The sequence below is a fragment of the Danio rerio genome, chromosome 8 (genome assembly GCF_049306965.1).
Source record: "Danio rerio strain Tuebingen ecotype United States chromosome 8, GRCz12tu, whole genome shotgun sequence".
Lineage (NCBI taxonomy): Eukaryota > Metazoa > Chordata > Actinopteri > Cypriniformes > Danionidae > Danio > Danio rerio.
This window is the reverse complement of record NC_133183.1, coordinates 60,060,553-60,084,961: the sequence shown is the minus strand read 5'-3', so window position 1 is coordinate 60,084,961 and position 24,409 is coordinate 60,060,553. Positions and strand designations below refer to the sequence as shown.

Genomic DNA, 24,409 nt, shown 5'->3' with positions numbered 1-24,409 from the left:
GGTGTCTAACTGTTTAAAGAAAGGGCTCGGAGGCGAGTGTCTCCTTTCAGTTGCCATCAGTGCTCTTTTTACAGTATGATTAATTACGGTTATTACTTAAGTGCCGTGTTACCTTACACACTGCCGTCATTTGCAGCGTTTGCTTCGAGTTTTCTGAATGCAAGTGCCCCAAATTTGCAGGACTCATGAACACTCTCATGGCTTCAGATGCGCAATTATGGTCATTACCTCATCAGCGAGTGACAGGATCAAAGATACTTGGCTGTCCTACTGGTTAAACCAATCTTTCGCCAAAAGAGTTAAAAGCTTCAACACAATGAATTGGTTTTTCACCTTTAGCCAATAGCTTTTACTTACAGAGCAACATGCACATAATAGACCTTAATACAATTGACTGTATATGACCTATTAAGCTTATAATGAGCAAATATACAACTTTTGCACATAACCTAACTAGAATTTACTCATTCATTTATGAGGTAATGACTGTGATTATAGTTATATAATTGCCATTATATACGTAGAAAAGTAAAATTAATTATTAAAATGTAATTGATTGCAGCTGGAAATATGTTTAGTTTTAGATATTTCCTGAATACTGTCTGAATCTTATTTGTTTTTATTTATTTATTCACTTGTTGTTTTCATTATATAGCCTAATATCTACACTCAAAAATATAACTTTTGATGCTTGATCAAAAGACTTACTTAAAATTAGTTTTAAAAAAAGTGTTTTGGGGACAGTTTAATTGTTGTATGTTCAATCCACTTCACTTTGTAATGTCGATTAGGTTAACTTCATCGATTTGTGTTGAGACAACATGAAGGAATTGTATTGTAGAGTTTTTTTGCTTGTTTGTTTTTTGTGGAAACGAAATATTTTTAAGGGGATAATTATTGTCAAACCGAATTTGTTCTTGTCATTATTGATGTATTATTGTTAGATAGATAGATAGATAGATAGATAGATAGATAGATAGATAGATAGATAGATAGATAGATAGACAGACAGACAGACAGACAGACAGACAGACAGACAGACAGACAGACAGACAGACAGACAGACAGACAGACAGACAGATAGACAGACGACTAAAAGTAAAAATATTGAAATAGAAACTTGCATCTTTTAATGGAGCAATTTAATCATATTTTTAAAGGTTTTGATCTGTTTAAGGCAAGTACAAAACCACAAGTATTTAATTAATTTGCACCCAAACCACAATACTGAAATGTAAACCTTGTTGCAACGTGTCGGTGTGACAAATGATCTTAATCTCTGAATGTAATGTAATTGTTTGGATTTGTTGCTGCTTTTGCACGCGCCGTAAATCAAATGAAAGACTCGTATTTTCTTTTTATCAATAAAATGATTTCTATTGTTTGCCATCATTTATTATAAAAATATGTTTTAAAGTGATATAAGACGATATGTTAAGGCTTTGAGTTAATCTGCATTCACTTTATTTGGCCTAATACACACAAAGAAAGCTGCATTTAATTATAAAATTGTAATGTATTTAAATGTCAATTACAAGTAAACGTTAAGCTTTACAGAAATACATTTATGAACTAATGATATATTGATAAACATTTTAAACTGCTACTTGATTATAATTTTACGTTATTTTATTTCAATTCATTGATTTTATTGCATTTTAAATTACTTTAAATGTAACTTAGGCTTTAAAAATGTGTAATTACAATAAATAACAAAAAATGCTATATAAATATCTATACCATACCTACTTTAAATATAAAGCATTTACAATAAATGCTTAAACTTTGAATTATATGAATAGTGATTATATATATATATATATATATATATATATATATATATATATATATATATATATATATATATATATATATATATATATATATATATAATGTTGAACTTTTAAGCTATGACACTTCGGGTATTTTTGCTTAATTTCATCTGAGGAGATTCACGTGTCAATATATACTCTCTCTAAAAATGCTGTGCTAACGTTGGGTCAAACCCAACTATTTGGGTTAAAAGCTGCCGTTTAATTTTAACTGGGAAAAAAATAACCCAACATCAGGTTTTCTCCCTAATTGACCAGATTTTGGCTTCAAACATGCCATCATTTTTCTGAGGTCCAACCTCTTTTTTGTCATTTATCTTCAAATGTAACTTGCCAATCAGAGTCAGAAAAACTGAAAGACTGAGTTCTTAGTTCGTATTTTAATTAAGTAGATCTGAAAATATATTAATGTTTATTTTAACATCATTAAATACATAGCCTACACTATTCAAAAACATAGCTAATAAAAATAAAATTTTAGGCAAATGTAGAAATATCGTTATTGCAACGCAACACATCGCATTTTTTAATTATCATGCAGCCTTAACATTATTATAATTGAGAAGGAACATTTGTGTTTTGATCTTATTTTTATTCTTAACTATGATAAATCTCTCGTCGCGCCTATAGCCTGAACTGCACATACAGTTGAAGTCAGAATTATTAACCCTCCTAGCCTATATTTTCACCCCAATTTCTGTTTTATGAAGCCATTTCTAAACATAATAGTTTTTATAACTCAATTCTAATGATTTCTGTTATCTTTGCCAAGATGACAATAATATTTGACTAGTTATTTTTCAAGATACTAGTATTCAGCTTGAAGTCACTTAACTACTAACTACCTAAAGTTCTTAAGGTTAATCGGGTTAGCTAAGCAAGTTAGGATAATTAGGCAAATCACTGTATACATAACTGGTTTGTTTTGTAGAGAATTGAAAAACGAATAAAACTTAGAAGAAAAAAATATTATACTAAATAAATTGAAAAATTCCTTCAAATCTCTAACTCAATGGCAGTCGTGCAGGTAATGGACGGACAGCTGAGGTGTGTTTAATCCGGCGGCCGCGTCTGAACCCCAGTCAAGCATTGCGGGCTGGCGCCAGAGGAATACATCAGGTGTTGGGTTACTGTTTGTTGTGGCCTGTGTACACTAATAGGCCTGTTGCATGTCACTGTCGGCGTCACCTTTTCGGACATCCACTTTGCTTCACTGAAGCACGAACCAATTTACTCCCGTGAAGATGAATGGAGGAACCCTGCGTATAGCCTGCAATAATTACATGCATGCTAAGATCATTTAATTTAAGGAGTTTGTAATAGTTTAAGTAATTCCCACTACTGGTTTATTGCCTGCGTATTATTGTTAAGATATTAGCAGTTTATTAGTAGCTATAAAGTATCTTATTTTACGTCCCTAACCCTGTCCTGTAAGCCCAATCAATTCTTTACTAATTATTTATAAGCAGCAAATTATTAGTTTGAGCTAAAAAGTCTTAGTTAATGGTTTAAATTGGATTAATCCAATTTAACCTAATTGTAATTCTTAATAAAGAGTGACCCAAAACGTTATATTCAGAAGCACTGCTGCCACAAAATCAAGTTATTAAAAACATCGGCTTCAATCGTTTTGGGTACGAATAGGGACTAATTAATATTTAATTCTAAATTAATCAAAATAGTGCTTCTTAATACAAAATAAAAAAACAATAGAAATATGTTTTAGGGTTTGAAAACACTGAATATCAAGAGGTTCTCTTATTTGTGACATTCATTTGTTTATTTAAATACAGACAATGATTGGATGATAAATGCCATATTTATAAATAAATCTAAAATGATTGCGTTAATGACTTCAAGATCCATTAGTAGCCTAAATTGGCACGTTTTCTGCATTTTCACCTGACTTTTTTATAGCTATAATAACTCTGAAAACAAGCTACCTTTCTTTTAAATAGAAATATGTTTGTCATCTTCCACAAATTGCTGACTTAAAAAAATGTACCCGTGCAAATCCCTTTTTCACACCTCTTCTAAAATAAAATAGTCTGGTTTAGCCATGTAAAATAATATTCTGACATGGTTAAAATAAGCTAACTTAAAAGGGAAGAAGGCAGCTGCACTGTATAGTGCGCACTTAATCACAAGTTGGCCATGCATGGAGTCAGTCTAAATTACTCACCTTTATAATGTCATTTGCATCAAAACCTCTGCTCTTTTGGAGATTTGTAAACAAGCTAAAGCTGTTGTGAAATGTCTGTTGTGAGTTAGGACAGGTGATGATGGGAGGCACAGAATGGGAGGGGTCAATCTGAGATAAGGACGCTGTCTATTAGATAAGAGCGCTTCTCTCCGCACCTTCAACTAGTGTCTAATAGCAGCGGAAAGAGCAAGATACGAGGCGACTTATGCAAGGAGATAGCCCACGACAGACTTTAAGGAAGAAGATTCTGCTTAATTGTGTAGGCCTGCAGGAACTTTTCAAAGTCACCTGATGCTGCTTTGAACTTGACAAGGTGAAACGGAGAACATTTCTTCCACGTTTCTTCAAGCACGCGCACGATGCTTCCGAGTCCTGTGACTTCCACTCCGTTTTCGGTAAAGGACATCCTGAAACTGGAGCAGCAGCAAGCGCTAAACCCTGGGGTATTCATGGGTGTTGAGCAGGACTCTGTGCCGCTGCAGTCGCTTCAGCTTCAGTGTATGCAGAACACCCTGAGTCGGAGTCTGGATCTCCTTTACAGCCCGGAGAAAGGGATCGCCGGAGAACAGGTGAAATGCGACGACTTTGACATCGTCAGAAGCTCATGCGGATCTCCAACGGAAGAGGAGATGGATGCAAACGAAGAAACAAGTAGGATGTTCATTGTTTACAGTTAATAATAACTGCAAGATAACTTTATGACATTTTAGCACTACGTGTTTTAATTAGACGTTTGGTTAGACATGCACAGTAGACCACTAACAGTAAATGATGTATAATTAGGCTATACTCCAAACAAAATAAGCAATGGGTAAATAAAACTGCTTAGGCATTAGTGGCACCGGTAAAAAAAAGTCTTTAAAGTCGCTGTGCTAGAATATTTCAAGAACTAAGAAAACATTGATACGAGAAATATCAACAAACGTTTTCTCTCATCCCAGAATGAAGCCAAAGTAACAACCAGCGATTCCACAGTAAATCAATTTTTTCTTTCTATAAAGAAACTTTCAGTGATTAATTAAAAAGAATTCTTTGATGTGATGTTTTAAAATATAAAATCTTAGAACCGTCTTCCATTATAAACAACCTGAAGTGAAATGGAAAGTATTCATGATAATGATTTCAAAGGTTTTTGGAAAGGTTACTTGAATTTATGTGAAACTATGCATGGCAACACTAATGTTAGGTAATGTATTCACAATAGGTGTACATCATTTATTAATCAAAGTTAAACATTTACTAATGCATTATTAAAATACAAATTGTGATTGTGAACATTAGTTAATTCACCGTCAGTTAACTAACAATGAAAAACTTTATTTCATTATATCGTTAAAAAAGGATGAATATTTTAATTAATGCATTGTTCGTTTTTTGTTGTTTGTAAATACATTAACTGGTGGAACATTATTTTAAAGTGTTAATGAAAATGCTATTAGGTCTTATAATACTGAATTTTTAAAAATGCACAAATTATTTGAACAATAACTGGCAAACGGCATGCGATTTCGAGAACATGCTACTCCAGTAATATTTGCTTCATTTACAACTTCAAAATCGGAAGATAATAGACTATATTGTTGGTATGGTATATTAAGGAGACCATTTGCAAAAACAGATAACTTCTTTCCTGCTTTTCTTATTTGTGACCATGGACCACAAAAGCAGTCTTGTGCTGCACTGTTATATTTTGGCGATGTTTGTAGCTTTTAATAAAGATTATTTCGTAATTTTCCTAGCGTAAATATATCAAAACTGAATTTTTGATTAATGTACATTAGAACTTAATTTGGTCAACTTTAAAGCCGATTTGCTCAGTGTTTTAATTTGTTTGAACCCTCAGATTCCAGATTTTCACATAGAGTAATTGTAAAACTACAACAACAAACAATGTAAAAACACACAATGGAAAGCGTATTTATTCATCGTTCAGATCAGACAGTTAACTTTTACAAATTTAAGTTATTTGAACAAAACAATTGTTTAATTAAGTCATCAAAAACCTTACTAATTGTTGTTTCAGCTCATTTTAAATTAGTTTGAACAAGCAGAAGTGTTTTTTTTCCAGTGTAAATCGTTTGTCTTTTGTAAATCGAGTAGTGTTTTTGCAAATAAACTTAAAAAAAAATGTTCACTTCGTGCATTCATGAGTAGAAAAAAATATATAGTAGTCAACATTTAAAGTAAATAATCACCTTTCAAAGTTGTCCTTAATCTATTAAACAACACCCAGTTATGTCTTTGGACAATTTTGAACAACTTTTTGATTCACTTTAAATGTTGACTACTGCATTTGTTTGCTCTCATTTTAATGTTGTTTTTAAATGCTGGGTTCCACACAATTCCTTCACGTTGTCCCAACACAAATTGATTGAGTTAACTTAATCGTTTTTAGAAAAATTAAAGTGGATCGAACATAAAATAATTACGTTGTAAATTTAGTTGTCTAAACTCATTTTGACAGATCATGTTTGTTGCAAATGGACACGTTTTTCCCCAATAAACGTTTGATGTCTTTCAACAACTTCCTGCGTGTATGAATATAAAATATACATTTGATTGCTTTCTTTTTCAGGCATGTGTCCATTTACCGACTCCAGTTACAGCAGTAAAAACGGCGAGACACTCCGGGAGAAACCGAAGCAGAGGCTGCGCAGGAAACCGCGGGTGCTTTTCTCCCAAACTCAAGTGTTTGAGCTGGAAAGACGCTTCAAGCAGCAGAGATACCTTTCGGCCCCGGAGCGTGACCACCTGGCTCGTGCACTGAAGCTCACATCCACACAGGTCAAAATTTGGTTCCAGAACCGGAGGTACAAGTGTAAGAGACAGCGGCAGGATAAATCCCTGGAGCTGGCCGGCCCGCGGAGGGTGGCGGTGCCTGTGCTGGTGCGCGATGGCAAACCCTGTCACGGAGCTCCGTACAATGTCACTGTATCATATCCCTACAATAACTATTACAACAGCTATGGAAATAATCCATACCACTGTAACTTCACTTCTGTGCCATCATTTGCCAACACGAGTCAAATACCCAATCACTTTGTGGACATGAATCTGACAACGGGAAGCGTTGAAGGCATCAGAACTTGGTGAGACATCAGAGAGGAACTTGGATTAAAGACTCTTTTATCAAATGGCACTGGACTGGAGGATTTAAGAAACACTGCCATTTGCTTTAGATTGTTGACTAATTTTATATAAATATATATTTGTTTTTATATTCGTGGTTTACAAAACAACACCAAATAAAGAATTAATATTTAATAACATTTCTTCATGGAGGTTTTGTCACGCTTGTTTTAAAAGCACTTTAGAAATTATTCCAGAATTGTCATGAATAGCGTTCGAGATTAATTTATTCACTCATTTTTCTTCGGCTTCCTCCCTCTTATTAATCGGGTCGCCACAGCGGAATGAACCGCCAATTTATCCAGCATATGTTTTACACAGCGGATGCCCTTCCAGATGCAATCCAGTACTGGGAAACATCCTTATCCACGCACACTCATCCACACATACACTACGGCCAATTTAGTTTATTCAGTTCACCTAGCGCATGTGTTTGGACTGAGGAGGAAACCGGAGAACCCGGACAAACCCGACCACCAAACCAGCGACCTTCTTGCTGTGAGGCTACAGTGCTAACCACTGAGCCACCGTGTCGCCCCAGCGTTCGAGATGTGTGATTTTGAAATAGAATTTGGAGGTTTAAAAAAAATACACTTCCATTTGTTGAGTATTATAAATCCACGATTTAAGCATTTAATATTTAATAGTTTCTGTCAGGTTTGTCATGCTTGTTAAATATGGACTTTAAATATAACTCAGAAAAGTTGCAATAGGCCTATCCCAAAGTGAGATATGTAATTGATTTTTATATTTGTTTTTTTAGCATATAACGAATCAACATATATATATAATTTTTTTACATATTGGTGTTTTTATTTAAAGGCTAAAATGAAAGTATGTATGTAATAATGTGAATTTCTCGAATTCTTTTCATCCTTAGTGTTGTTTAGACACGATGCATTAAACATAAAATAGATGACCCAAACTGTTTGCTAAACCAATTTTTAAAATATTTTGATATCTTTTATTCACTTCGTGCATTATGAGTAGAAAATATAGTAGTCAACAGTTGGAGTTGATCATCACCTTTCATCAAAGTTGTCCTTAGAGTATTGAACAACACCCATTCTTGTCTTAGGACAATTTTGACTTTTGACAAACACTTCAAATGTTGACTACTGCATTTGTTTGCTTTTATTTTAGATTTTGTTTTTCAATGCTGGGTTCTACACAATTCATTCATGTTGTCCCAACACAAATCGATTAAGTTAACTTAATCGTTTTTAGGCAAATGTAAGTGGACCAAACATAATAGTATATTCTCCATTATTTGTTCTATTCGACCATTAAATGTTTTGTTTCATCATATAACCAATAGTCAGTTTGACTCACTTATAATATACATTAGAAAAAAAAAAAAAAGATAAAAGAACAAAAGGGGGCAAATAATTGACCGAAAGACGAAAGGGTTTAGATGCTACCACGTGAAACACATTTTAGGCTGCATGCATTAATTATTATAATTATTATTTAGATATTTTTAGGTTACATAAATATTTTAAAATATGCTAATGAGTTCCTAAATAAATCATAGCTTCTCAAGTGATCTTCATGAGATATAATCCTAAATAAGTGTTTGTCAGAATAGTTTTTTTTTCCGCAGATTTATTTTAAAATGTAAGGTTAAGCACGGCAATACGCGCTGAATATCGTAATAAACCGTTTAACAGATCTGACAATCTTAACGCTTTCCAATGAGCTTGTCATTACACACACATTAGCCAAACAGATAAAACTATTGAAGACTAGTGATAAGTCAGAGGACTCAGGATGAAGAGCTGAGAGTAAACAGAACCGCAGACAAGCCGGCACTCTTTCAGTCTTGTCTGCAGATCTGTCAAGAAAACGATTGAAATCAAATCTGAAAAGCGAGCAAGCAGTGATTGGATCCGATAAACCAACCAAATGCATGAAGAACGTTTACAAACATAAGCATTTAGCAGGTTTAACATAATAAAATGGCATTCAGTACTTTATTTATTCTTTTTTTTTTTCGTTTTAATTGGTTTAATTTAGCGATCTAAGCTATACAATAGCTCAAATCAGATTGAAAATAAAATAACATACAAAAAATATGATATATGCACAGTTCAAAGAGCGTCCATTTATATAAGCATTTTTACACGGTAAAAAAAAAATACTTTTCTAGTCATCTCAACTAAAACAAATCAGACTAAACTTTGCATGGTTTTAAAATGAAGTCGACACCTGATTAACCTATTAAAATAAGTTAAAGTAACACAAAAACGTTTGTAGTCATGACTTTTTGTAATATCTTGTTATACAGTGTAGTTTCAAACAGCTTCAGTGTTCATAAACAACTTTTCTGGAAATATATTGTCAAAATATGGATGAATGGCATAAGCTTTCAGACTACATTTAGGCTAAATATGTATTTATGCTGAAATAACATACTTATTTTTACATTCTTTATATAAAAAAATAAAAATAAAAAATCTATTACATCAGGCGACTCGAGGGCTCAGGTTAGGACTGTCTCCTCACAGCAAGAAGGTCACTGGTTCAAGTCCCGGCTGGGCTAGTTGGCATGTAGTGTTTGCATGTTCTCCCCATGTTCACGTTTCCTCCAGATGCTTTGGTTTCCGGGTTATAGGTAAATTGAATAAAATGTAATTGGCTGTAGTATGTGCATCTGAAAGTGTATGAATGTTTCCCAGTACTGGGTTGCAGCTGGAAGGGCATCCGCTGTGTGAAACATGCTAGATAAGTTCATTCCACTGTGGCGACCCCTGATGAATAACGAGACTAAGGTGAGGTAAAATTAATGAATAAATAAATAAACTAAAATTATCTGTAGTGTGTGTAAATGTGAAAGTGTATGGGTGTTTCCCAGTACTGGGTTGCAGCTGGAAGGGCATCCGGTTTGTGAAACATATGCTGCATAAATTGGCAGTTTATTCATTGAATGAACGAATTAATGAATGAAGGAATGAAGCAATGAATGAATGAATGAATGAATGAATGAACGAACGAATGAATGAATGACATGCAAAATGCTATTACTAATTACCAGATGTAAAACCTTGGTGTTTGAAACATTGTGGCAATTTAAATCAGTATTATTATTATTATTATTACAAATATACACTGTAAAAAATCCTGGTTGCCTTAATTTTTTAAACTGAATCAAATAAACCTTATGAGTCCATTGAACTTATATTATGTTAAACTGACTTAAAACAGCTTGCATAAGTTATACAATTAAGTTAGAACATGATTAACTTGGTTTAATAAGATATAATAAACTAAACACATATGTTGTCATGACAAATTGATCATATTTTTTTAGTGTAGTAAGAATTTGTTTGCACTGTGATCTTTAGTCATTTAATATCTTATCAAAAGACTTTTATTCTAGTACTGTTTATTAGTAAACTATTGATGTTATGAAGGACATTTTAGTGGGTGTCTTCTGTAAATTATTATTATTATCATCATCATCAATAAGGAAAAAACAAATACCTATAAACAGGATGCATATTGATACATAAGAAAATTGTAAAGCTCTTTTACACTTTTATTATCTTTAATGAAAACCTTTTGTCTCTTTAACCCACATTGTAAAGGATTCTGGGTTCCACACAATTCATTCATGTTGTCCCAACTCAAATTGATTAAGTTAACCTAACACGTTCAAGTGGATTGAACCTAAAACAATTAGGTTTGGCCAAAAAAACATCAAGAATTGTGTTGTTTCAGCTCATTTTTAATAAGTAGTGTGAACAAGCAGCAAAATAATGTTTGAGTGCATATATGCACTGTAAAAAGCAATTACTTAAAGTGAGTAAACCCATTAAATGACACAAGTGGATTTTATTTAAATGACGAGTATTTCTGTTGCAACTTAGAACTATTAAGTTCAGTTAACTTAATGTTTATAATTAATCACAGTTCATTTACTTAATCATTTTAAGGCAGTGCTTACTCAATTGTTTTTTTTTTAGGTGCATCGCTTTTTGCAGTGTGTGACGGACATTACAGTGGGTGTCTTCTGTAAATCATGGTGAAAATATTATCATTCATTCATTCATTTTCTTGTCAGCTTAGTCCCTTTATTAATCCGTGGAATGAACCGCCAACCTATCCAGCTTTTTTTTACGCAGGAGATGCCCTTCCAGCGCAAACCATCACTGGGAAACATCCATAAACTCATTCATACACACACTCATACACTACAGACAATTTAGCTTACCCAACTCACCTGTACCAGATCACTTTGGACTGTGGGGGAAACCGGAGCACCCAGAGGAAACCCACGTGAATGCAGGGAGAACATGCAAACTCCACAGAGAAACGCCAACTGAGCCGAGCCGAGGTTCGAACCAGTGACCTTCTTAATGTAAGGCGACAGCACTACCTACTGCGCCACTGCATCGCCAAAAATATTATTATTATTATTATTATTAGTAGTAGTAGTAGTAGTAGTAGTAGTAGTAGTAGTAGTAGTAGTAGTAGTAGTAGTAGTAGTAATAGTAGTAGTATTGTCAATAGGGGAAAAAATCAAATAAATTTTAAACAAGATGCATACTGATACATAAAACTAATGTAAAGCTCTATTACACTTTTATTTTCACTTTAACCCACACAGTAAAAAATGCAGGGTTCCACACAATTAATTTATCTTGTCCCAACACAAATCGATTAAGTTAACACATTTAAGTGGATTGAACATAAAACAATTTAAAAAATGGTGCCGTTTCAGCTCATTTTAAATAGGTAGTTTGAACTAGCAGCAAAATCTTTTTCTTTTGAGTCCATATATGTAAAAGAGTGAGTTAACCTTCAGTTTAACACGGTAAACATGGTTTATGAGATGCTAAATGTCTTTCAGACACTTCTAAAAATAACCTGTTAATTAGTAATAAATATTATATTCCCTTGCCATAGTGACTAAATACTTTGCGCAATCAGATTGACTTCATGGTTGGTGTGGGACAGTGACTTCAGTCCTATCTTAATGGGCGATTTATTTCCTGTTTAAGACCGAGGTGGACGGGACGAAGGCAGAGATAGAAAACACAGTCAAGAGGCTCGTCAGCACTGGCTTCAGATAAGGGAAGAGTATGTGGCTCAGAGCAGTATTTAGCAGATTGATATACGTAGCTAAGAGCAGTATTTAGCAGCAGGCAGACAGAGTGGAGACTACGGCCACTTCAACTGATCAGATAAGTGTGTGTGTGTGTGTGTGTGTGTGTGTGTGTGTGTGTGTGTGTGTGTGTGTGTGTGTGTGTGTGTGTGTAGATGCTTGTCAGTGTCACTGTGCAAGTATAAGTGAAGGTTTGCATGCACAGATACATTTAAATGTATGAGTTGTGTTTATATATTTGTGTATTATGTGTATAAGTACACAGTAAAAATGTAATAACAAAGTGAAGACAACAAATATTTTTGTGTTTATTGAACGTTTTAACAAGTTATTCAGGTTTCAAATAATTTAAGTTTTACAATGTTTAACTTAATATTTCTCGTCATTTCATGCAAGTTGAAATTACTAAAAATGTTCCCTTGTCAGGAAGACAGAATGGAGAAAAAGTTTATATACAGTATGAATATTTATATGTGAAGGTTTGCATGCGCAGATGAGTAGTGATTATATGTCTGTGTATTGATGTGCATTTACACCCTCCGGCCACTTTATTAAGTACACCTGTCCAACTGCTTGTTAACACAAATTTCTTATCAGCCAATCACATGGCAGCAACACAATGCATTTAGGCATGCAGACATGGTCAAGATGATCTGCTGCAGTTTAAACCGAGCATCAGAATGGGAAAGAAAGGTGATTTAAGGGATTTTGAATGTGGCATGGTTGTTGTTGCCAGACAGGCTGGTCTGAGTATTACAGAATCTGCTGATCTACTGGGATTTTCAGGCACAACCATCTCTAGGGTTCACAGAGAATGGTCAGAAATGGTTCTGTGGGCGCAAATGCTTTGTTGATGCCAGATGTCAGAGGAAAATGGCCAGACTGGTTTTAGCTAATAGAAAGGCAACAGGAACTCAAATATCCACTTGTTACAACCGTGGTCTGCAAAGGAACATCTCTGACTGCACAACACGTCCAACCTTGAGGCAGATGGGCTACAGCAGCAGAAGACCACATCGGGTACCACTCCTGTCAGCTAAGAACGGGAAACTGAAGCTACAATTCTCACAGGCTTACCAAAATTGGACAACAGAAGAATGGAAAAACTTTGCCTGGTCTGATGAGTCTGAATGGTCTCAATTTCTGCTGCGACATTCAGATGGTAGGGCCAGCATTTGACATCAACAACATGAAAGCATGGATCCATCCTGCCTTGTATCAATGGTTCAGGCTGATGGTGTAATGGTGTGGGGGATATTTTCTTGCCACACTTTGGGCCCATTGGTAGGCCCACACGGAATCTGCGTGTGCAGAATTCCGCAGATTATTAGCCCCTTATTAATTCTGTTTATTTACTTGAGTAAATGTGTGTAAATCCGTATTTATTTAGTTTTTAAATTAATTGCAGTAAGATCCTTGACTAATATTAAAATGTTCATCTGATTTATGTACAATGCAGTTTGTACATTAATATTTTCTGTCGTTTAGTAAATATATATTACAAGAGATTTGATTTGTTTACCAAATAAAGTGGATCTAACTGGATTTGCATTTTAAACATTAAATAAAAGTTAAAAAGATATATATATATTTTTTTATAAATTAAGTTTTAGTTACGATACTTCCAAAATAATTCAGCAGAAATCTGCAGATTTTCACCAAAATTCTCAGAAGAAATTGCAAAAAACGTCTGATTCCATCTGGCCCTAACCATTAGAAATATTTCCAGTATCCTGTTCATCCTATGCCATGAAGGATTAAGGTAGTTCTGAAGACAAAAGGGGGTACAACCCGGTTCTAGTAAGGTGTACCTAATAAAGTGGCCAGTGAGTATTTGTGTATAGATGCATGTCAGCGTCACTGTGAGTGTATATGAAATTATTTATGTATGTATATATGTATGTATGTAATATATATATGTGTGTGTGTGTATGTGTAGATGTGTGCCAGTGTCACTGTGTGTGGAGTTGTTTTTAAAAATCAATGTGTGTGTGTGTGTGTGTGTGTGTGTGTGTGTGTGTGTGTGTGTGTGTGTGTATGTGCGCGTTTCAGTGTCACTGTGTGTACAGAGTTGTTTTAAAACTGTATGTGTGTGTCAGTGTCACTGTGTATATATGAAAGTATGAATATTTATATATGTGACGGATTGCATGCTCAGATAAATGTGTAGAGAGTTGTGTTTATATATCGGTGTATTTATGCATATGTGTGTCTATGCTTGTCGGAAGCATTGTCACAGCGCAGGAAGAGATCTAGATCAGTCAGCTATTGACAGACAAGGTTAAGACTCAGGAGGCCTGGATCCTCACTTCTGTCCTGTCGCTCTAAAAGAAACACTAAAAACTTGTTCCACGGTTCTGAAGGAAGTAGAAACTGGCCTCAGGGCTAAAGGTTAAGCTGACCTCATTCCACATAATTATTAATGAAATGCTGAAACTCCAAATGGAGCTATTGTACAGAAATGTTTCAGCTCCCCAAAAATGTAATACATCTCTCTGATACTGTAACCTAAACCAATTCTGCAGAGCCGAAATACAAAACAAGATAACTCCTGCATAAATATATTCATATATTTACACAATACTCATTCTTTCCCCAGTGCAGCATGAATTTATATATACTGGATATTATTTCTGTTCAGTGACAAGACTTTTGTCTAAGCAAAGTCAGACCTTATTGTCCTAATTAAATCATTAAAAATCAAGGCATGATCATATTTTATTTTGGTAGAATAAGCATAATCTAGAGACCTTTACCCTTCATATAAGCCACTTCTGATACCAAATGATCAACTAGAAGTCAAATTGTTATTTGTTGTTCCTAAAACTTGGATAGGCGACAAGACCTTTTTACATGTTGTGTATGTGATGAAATGGCATATTTATTCTGACATGTGCTTATTAAAATATATAAAAGAGCAATTGGACAAACTAGATTTGAATAGTTTGATTAAATAAAAACATCTGGGTAAAACCTATGGCTTGAGGTACGGCGGCAAAGTATAAGGATTTAAAAATGACAGTTTATAAGTGTTTTGGGGCTAATCTGTGATCCTTTAAATGTCAAAGAATCGATAACTAATGCACGGATAATCAAGTTAGCTTTACTTGGTTATGGCTTTTAATAGTTAGTCCCAATATAGGCTCATTCCGAAAACGTAGCCCTATATACATTTCTGGAAATCGCGAATTATGTAGCCAGATGTACATATGGCTGCATCTTGTCTTTAAAACGAAAGATACGGGGCGGTATGACACTGTTCCTATTGGCAATTACCAGCTGACTGCTTATCTCTGTATGGACAGCTTTTGCACTGTCTGCCCAATATCTCACAGTGTATGTCGGAGGATTTGAGATGCAGAGAGGAGTTCAACACGACAACGGGGTTTGATCGGTGCTATTGAAAACACTGTCGGTTGGGTTTAGAAAAGTGAATGGGTGGGAAGGATCTGTCGGTCAGTCAGTCAATCGACAGCGGCCTCTGGTGGATATACGCGAGAACAGCAGGCACGAATGGCACTCGCGAAAGAAATTTGAGATCTGAAAAAGCATACACAGCACCCTCTGGTAGATTCGCGAAAACAAAAACTGCAAAAAAAACGTAGCTCCTGGGACGTATTTGGCACTCTCCAGAAATGTATATAGGGCTACGCTTTCAGAATGAGCCTGGTCTGGTTGGTCCTGTGCCTCAACAAGTCAATTCATATTAATCATACCTTTGCCAATCATCAGCTAATTATAATAAAGTATAAGCTAATTATAATAAATAATAAAGTGTGACCCCCTTATTTTTGTACATTTTCTCTGGCGCATCACTTGAAAATTGGCTGATGGACATGAGTAATCAATTTAACCATCAAAAAGTAAAAGCCTCTAAAGCTATGCTGAGTATGAGTGTATGTGTGAATATGAGAGTGTATGGGTGTTTCTCAGTTCTGGATTGCAGCTAGAAGGGCATCCGCTGCATAATAAAATATGCCAGAATAGTTGGCGGTTCATTCCGTTGTAGCGACCCCTGATAAATAAGGGACTAAGCTGAAGGAAAATGAATGAGCTACAGTATGATGAAACTTGTTGTAACGCGCGCACACACACACACACACACACACACACACACACACACACACGCACACACACAAAGTTTAAAGCAGGACAGAAAAGTGGCAGCATTTAATAACTTGAAAAGCGAGAATAAACAGATCTGCAGGCTAACTTCAGCATTTATCTGAGAGGACACTGACTATGCTTTTATGACATTTGTAGAGATGTTTTGGGCATTTTGTCTCTATGAAGACTAGACATCTACAGAAAGAGTCTCATGCTCCCTAACACTGCTTACGCCACACATCTGTTCACACTTAAGAGACATCACTCAGCCGACTCCATATATAAACACACTCATGTCCCCTGGCGAGACACACTCAAACTGAAGGAAGTATTCTAGCAAAACTGCATTTTAACAGATTGTCACTTTTAAGATGTTGTGTAATAAATTGTCTTGGTGGTTACACTTTATTTTAAGCAGTGGTGGAAAGAGTATTGAAAAATTATTCTCAAGTAAAAGTACCATTTTTTGACCAAAATTTTGTCTATTCAGCATCTAAGGACACTAATTACATTGATATTTGCTTGATTTTAGGTTGTTTGAAAAAGTGACCAAAATCCAACGTCGAGCTAACATCTTAAACCAGTGTCATACACCGGGAAGCTCTTGGCTCCGCCCCCTTGTTGTGTTGGGCGGGAAGTCAAAATTAATTTTTATGTGAAGCAACACACCCCTAAAACAACAAGCTGTGTACACGCTCCCAAACTGACACTTTTAACACATTATAATACACAAATCTGACAAATCTTGTGTTTTGAACTGAACCTAAACTGGCATACTCAGAAGAACCATAACATTAATATTAAATCTTAAAAAAGGGAAAACTGGTGCCCTTTAATAAAGTATATATAATAAATAAATATATATATATATATATATATATATATATATATATATATATATATATATATATATATATATATATATATATATATACACACACACACATATATATATATATATATATATATATATATATATATATATATATATATATATATATATATATATACATATATATATATATATATATATATATATATAAAATAAAAAGCCTGCGAAAAACTACTGTTACAGTAATTTGAGTATTCGTAATTTGTTACTTTACACCCCTGCATTCATTTATCTGCAATATTGTCGCTGGCTTTACTCACCTGTTTCACTAAAGCAATAAAAATCCATCTGTTTGAGATTAACACTGAGCTCCTCCTTTTTATTATTACCTTTAAAGAATAAAATATCACCACATGACACTATTAAACGATTTTATGCAAGGTTTCATACTACACCTGCAATAATCCACCGAACAAACATTTCCCTCTTACCTTCTGCATCTTGTAGAAATAGGCTTTTATTGTGCGCAGAGTGAAGTGTCCTGATGGAGAAGGGTGTGTTTCAGAGGATCATTGGCTGCTGAGTGAAGACGCTTTGAAGCGTAGTGTAGTGTAGAAAAGCTGGCAGACGAGACAGTAGTGTAGTGTAGAGGAAGCTGGATGTGTAGACATTAAATCACACTGATGGCTTCTTAGAAGTAATTAATTTGGTGTAGAAGAGATGTGCTCACCGTTTCCGGCTCCTTGTGTTGTCTGCCTTGATTCCCTCTAATGGAGGAAGAGTGTCTCCAGCTCATCCATGTGATCGAGTGATTTACCTTTACGCAGGGTCAGACAGAAAGACACACACTCGGGTTATTATTATACCCAGTGTCTCGGAAAGTTTCTTTTAAAAAGATATTTTTGCACTTAAACATCAAGACATAAAATAGTTTTTACCCTCAGACCATCTCCAACGTAAGCATCACATCAGCTGCTTTCTTATGGTCGTAAGCATACAGGTCAAGTACAGTTTATGGTGTTTGTAACCATTAAAGCCACTTAATTGTAAATACTTTTATATAAATATTTTAATTTCTTATTTGTTCAGTTGCATGTATGCAAACTGAATGTATTAAATTCAGACTTTTTAAAATTTATTTTTTCACTTATTCAACCCTTATGCGCTCACTGAGCCAAATCATGCGAAAGAACCAAATCTCCTACCACAGCTATGTTGATGACACTCAGATCTACTTACTTATAATGACTTCAGCCCCATTGACATCATCTGCCAATAAACTGATGAAATTAACAGTTGGATGTGCCAAAACTTTCTTTAGTTAAACAAAGAGAAAACTGAAGTCATTGCATTTGGAAACAGAGATTATGTTCTCAAGGTGAATGAGAACCTTGGCTCTAAAGGTCAAACAACAAAAAATAAGGTCAAGAATCTTGGTGTGATTCTAGAGTGAGATCTGATTTTCGGTAGCCATGTCAAAGCAGTAACTAGATCGGCATACTTCTCATCGGCCTTCCCAAAAATACATTTAAAGTATTATTACTTGGCTATAAAACACAGCAAATTTCCTTAGACCTCAATACATTACAGATAAGCTCACTCAGTACAAACCAAACAGATCACTCAGATCATTGGGATCAAGTTAGAAATTCCAAGAGTTCAGTCAAAGCAGGGTGGATCCGCCTTCAGCTACTGTCCCTTCTAGAAATGATCAGATGTGCTCCAACATTAGGCACATTCAAATCAAGACCTAAAACACATCTGCTCAGCTATGCCTTTACTGAATGAGCACTGTGCTACGTCTAAAGCCGCCTTTTCACTGCACACGACATTTGGTCACGACTGTCAGAATACGCACCCTTGTGGCAGCCGCACAGTATTTTCAGTGTTGTCGTGCACGGTGGGGGAGAAGCTGATACTCATGGTGTCCGAAATAAAGGTGTGCAAAAGCAAGAGATTTTATTCTCTGTGCGTTTACATGTTTTAATAAATGAATGAATGGCAGAAACTCATAGATCGCTAAAATGTCGGAGGGAATGTGGAGACGACATAAAAAAAAATGTTTTATTACTTTATCACTTACATTTATGAAGAAAAAAGTTTTTTTTTTAATATAGACTTTTCATGAATTTAAAAAAATAACCAAATAAACTCCTATTTCTCATCTCACGTGCACGGATCTGCTTGTACAACACTGGAATACATCATATCCGGTCGGCAGGTCGCATACGGTCTAGTCGCAGGAGTTCAAAATATTTCAACGGATCCGCAGCTCAATTCGGATCCGAATTTTCCGCATACGGAGGTGATCGAAACTCCACGCAGCTCCCGGACTGCTCTCCATTGGAAATGAATGACTTCCGGTCTGTCGCTTGTCATGTGCAGTGGAAACGAGGCTTACCAGATGGCACTATGATCACTATTATGTCTTTCCTTTCTTTTTCATTCTATTAAAACCTGTTTTAACACATTTTAATTTGTTTTTATTTATCATTTGTTTTTATTTTCTTACACTAGTCTCTTTTATTACTGTTTATGTAAGGCACTTTGAATGATCACGGTTTATGAAATGTGCTATGGAAATAAACTTGCCTTGCCTTATTTAAATGTAATTCTGTGTTCTTGTGTTGATATGCATGCACTGTATGTATCCGGAGCTCCTGAAAAAGACACAAAAAATTCCTTGTGAGTTTGTGCACATTTAGCAAATAAAGCGCATTCTGATTCTGATTTTAAAAGCAATGCATTACAATATTGAGTTACTCCCCAAAAAAGTAACCATTTGCATTACTTAGTTACTTTTATGATAAGTAATGCATTGTGTTACATTTTCTGACCTGGCTAAGGCTTGAAGAATTTGCAGGATTTTTCTTCTATTTCTCTTTCTTTTTTTAGTTGAGGAGCTCTGCGCTTAACAATGCATTGTATAACCTTCATTTAATTAAACACACACACACACACACACACACACACACACACATACACACACACACAAGTTATAATTTAGGATAAAGTTGAACCTCCTGACTTTATGCATGCCAAATATACAGATTAATGATTAAAGTTTAATGCAATGTGTTTGCTGCTTTTGTACTTTTTGACTTATTAGTTGCGTAAAATCACTGTCCATTGAGACATTGAGACGATCGCCTTTTTCTTTTCTTCAATGCGTTAATAATAAGCGCATTCTCTCATTGAGTTCAGCTATTTTTTTTAACACACTCCGCTTAAATTATAAAGGATTTTATGTGCATTTTTTGGGCATTTTTACATTATTATTATATTAAATCTTCATTTAAACATGAAACATTTCTTAAAAGCATGCATTTAATATTTGAAGTACACTTGAAACATACTTCACACATATACATCATTTACTGTATTCTTAATTTCCTATAAAATTTAATTATGTTTTAAACAATAGTTTTAACAAATAATTTCTAATAACTAATTTCTGATGGCATGACATAATATTTTACACTATACTAGTATTCTGATTAAATAGATTTATAGGTTTAATTAGGTAAATTAGGCAAGTTACAACAATGGTTTGTTCTGTAATATATATATATATATATAATCAAATCATGTTCAAATTACTGTCTAAACACTTTTTTTTTTCATTTTTCATTGACATCATTGCATTCCTCTTAGCACTGAGTTCTCTTGTTAGGACACTTTCTAGCATCAGAAAATCTTTCATGAATCAGTCAGACTGAAAATAAATAAATAACTCTTTATAATACTAGAATGTTTTGTTTAAATCTGAGCAATGTGGCAAACAGAAGCGGTTCTTTTGCCCGGAGCGAATCGCTGTTGTTTGTTCAGGGATCACCAGCAGGACTGAGGAGCTTCTGTCACTCAAGCTTTCGCCCTGCTGTCTGTGTCTGCGCTTTATCTGTCTCGTCTGCCAGCTTTTCTGCCTCGACCAGTCACGTCACATGCGAAAACAACAGTCCGGGACTGAATCACCAAAGACAAGCATTACCTCATGTTGCTCTATAACACACTGGTTGCTACACTCAACAAATACAGCCTGATTATCACTTAAAATTGAGCATTGTGCTCTTTATTAGAATAACAAAATTAAAAAAAAACTCCTACAGGCTTCCCACTCTTTCATGGACACCAGATTCAAAGGCCATTCATTAAACTATTAAAGCATCATTCATTTTAAATCAAGCACCTTTGTACGCTGTTTAAAAAAAAAAAAAAAAAAAAAAAAAAAAAAAAATATATATATATATATATATATATATATATATATATATATATATATATGTGTGTGTGTGTGTGTGTATATTTTTTTTACAGCGTACAAACGTGCTTGATTTAAAATGAATGATGCTTTAATAGTTATATATATATATATATATATATATATATATATATATATATATATATCTTTTACAGTTTTTCTTAGTTGTTTACACACAATTACTTGTAATTCAGACACAATAACTACAACATGTAGCTGACGCACCAACCCCCTGAACCATTTCTGCTAAACTACAAGCACAATTCAGGCTTTACACACACATGGCAGGTTTAAAACAAACTTTTTTTCAAAACACTACTCACAATTCTCTGCATTTGGCACAATTTTCATGCAGAAAATCTGTTGTTTTTACAAGGAACACACTGTCATTCAAAATTGTAAAGTCAGTCGCCCTACTTTGCACACTAACTCATCACATAGGTAACCACCTGTCGCACATATTTAGAAATCAGAGCTCATCTGGTTCACTGCCCACCCACGTTTTTTAGTTATTTGTCTCCCTCTATATTCTCCATTCGTCAAACCTATTGAGGATTTATTTTTTTTGTGCCTGGAGATTGAAAGAGTTGGGCTCAAATCCACACGGTGTACGCTGTTTTTGTTTGAAAAATATACAGCAAAATATATTTGGTACCATGTATTTGTATAAAACAATATTTTTTTGGACCTTTTTAAGGTTAAAAGTTGTTGGAAGAAAGATTAATGTCACAATGCCTTTCTTAAGCATAAATGGGGGAAAAATCTAAAAACATTCATTACAAAATATGAAAAACTGTTAATTTATTGATCTTTTTTACAGTGTAATTCACACCCCAGTACATATAGTGCCGTAAAAGTCCTAACATTGCACTTACACTTAACATTTACATTAAAAATGTCAGAGTAAGTTTCACAAATTTAGACCTTTTTAACCATTTATTTATTTTCCTAACTTATCTAGCTTATGTTTTACACAGCAGATGCCCTTCCGGCTGCAACCCAGTACTGGAAAACACCCATACACACTCATTCTCTCACATACACACACACACACACACTATGGCCAAATTAGTTTATTTAAATAATCTATGGCGCATGTATTTAGATATAAGAAAGCGGAGCACCTGGAGGAAACCAATGCCAACACAAGGAGAACATGCACACTCCACACAGAAATGCCAGCTGGCCCAGCCGGGACTTAAACCAACGACCTTCTTGCAGTGCTAACCACCGAGCCACTGTCACCTTGGAAGTGAAAAGAAGAAAAAAAAACTTACTAAATGAGCAACCTGAAGTGCCTCATGTTAAAGTAGTTAAATGTTCAAGTATGGTATAAAATGCTGTCTTGTGGCTCCCTCTGCTGTTTGAAAAACCCAGTTACATGAAGACGTTCTCAAAAGCAACTCATTCCCATCAAAAACAGACACCATGAACATAAGAGTTGGTGCTGCTTTATATTTTTATGGTAAATGGTCTTATTTTTATCATAAACGTTTCTGAATTTGTAATTTGTATACTAATGCGGCTGAAAGGGTTACCGCTGCATAAAACATATGCTGGAATAGCTGGCGGTTCATTCCGCTGTGGCAACCCCTGATACATAAGGGACTAAGCCGAAGGAAAATAAATATAAATAAATGAATAATTAATTTCTAAAAACGAATTTCTTCGTCTTTGTCTTGATGGCATGACATAATATTTCACTAGTTGTTTTGCAAAATACTAGTATTCATATTAAATAGAAATTCAAAGGCTTAACTAGATTAAATAGGTAAGTCATTGGACAAAGGAGCTAATCTTAAGCGAATTAATAATACTGACTTTTTCTTTTTTTTAAAGAAAACTGCTTAATTTCAGTCAAACAAAAAAAAAAAAGATTTTCTCCAGAAGAAAATAATTATAGAAAAAAAGACAACGACAATGTCCTTGCTCTGGTTAACATCACTTGGGAAATGTTTGATAAATAACTACAATTTCATGCATGACAGCTAATTATTCCTTTAACCAAGTGTAAGAATAACTTGACAAATAACTTTTCTCTAAACATGGACAATAAACTGATGGAAAAACAGTAAGGATTATTTTACCACCTTAACAAAACAGTCACACTGATCTACACAAAGAACAACAGATCTGTGGGTGCAAGCTTTTTCCATGTTGATGACAAGTTCCTTCATTACTTCATATGTGAGTTTCAGCCAACACAAACTAGATCCCAGTCAAACCTAATGACAGGCATCAGTGAGGACATGTTTATTCCATCGACAGAAGATAAACTGCAGCTGAGGCAATATTTTGAGGTATACGTAAGAGTTACCACGATACACTATCATAACAGGCATTCAGTGGCTATTGTCCTTCTGGGAAGAACTGTCTTAATTCTAGGATGAATCGACAGAAGAGACATCCAAAAATGTGAAGTCATTGTAAACTCAAAAAAAAAAAGTCTTTCAAATAACCATTTTTAATAATCTAAATAGTATTTTCTCCACTATATAGAAATGTTTATGCAATGAAAAGGTTCCGTGGATGTTGAAGATTCTTCATGGAGGCATTGTTGCCACAAAATAACCTTTTTCTTTTTAGTAGTGTATGTTTAATTCATCAGAAATTTAGAATTAAAAGAGGATTTTAGCCCACAAGAGGGCACCACTCAACTAACTATGCAAATATTGGAGAAAATCTACTTTTTAAGGCTATATCAATTTATTTATTATGTATTTATTTCAATTAAGCTTCATCAATTCTACTGTTACTCTTCACTAATATAGTAAGTTTTGACTTATTCTGATTCAAATCAAATTGAAAGTAATAAGAGTAAAAACTGTCTAAAATAACAAAGTTTAACATTTCAGTTTAAAGTACTAAAACCTATTTTGCAGAGTAAAAATTTATATAATATAATATAATATAATATAATATAATATAATATAATATAATA

At 34.4% G+C, this 24,409-nt stretch overlaps 2 protein-coding genes across 5 annotated transcripts in view; one reads left to right on the top strand and one right to left on the bottom strand.

Moving 5' to 3' along the window:
• Positions 1 to 24,409, bottom strand: part of rhobtb2a (Rho related BTB domain containing 2a) — a 290,373-nt gene that overhangs the window by 223,997 nt on the left and 41,967 nt on the right. Inside the window, exons 3-5 of one of the 4 annotated variants that reach the window (XM_073911225.1) lie at positions 19,808 to 19,870; positions 17,941 to 18,027; positions 17,702 to 17,830 (exon numbers count right to left, since the gene is read on the bottom strand). The gene's annotated coding sequence lies outside the window, so the exon portion shown is untranslated. Of the gene's footprint in view, positions 1 to 17,701; positions 17,831 to 17,940; positions 18,028 to 19,802; positions 19,871 to 22,592; positions 22,714 to 24,409 lie in introns of all 4 variants that reach the window. The other 3 variants (XM_073911226.1, XM_073911224.1, XM_073911223.1) reach the window with 3 other exon arrangements.
• Positions 4,209 to 7,301, top strand: nkx2.7 (NK2 transcription factor related 7). The gene is given in 2 exon segments (NM_131419.1): positions 4,209 to 4,686; positions 6,611 to 7,301. Coding segments are annotated over 2 exon segments (810 nt in total). The 5' UTR covers positions 4,209 to 4,394; the 3' UTR covers positions 7,129 to 7,301.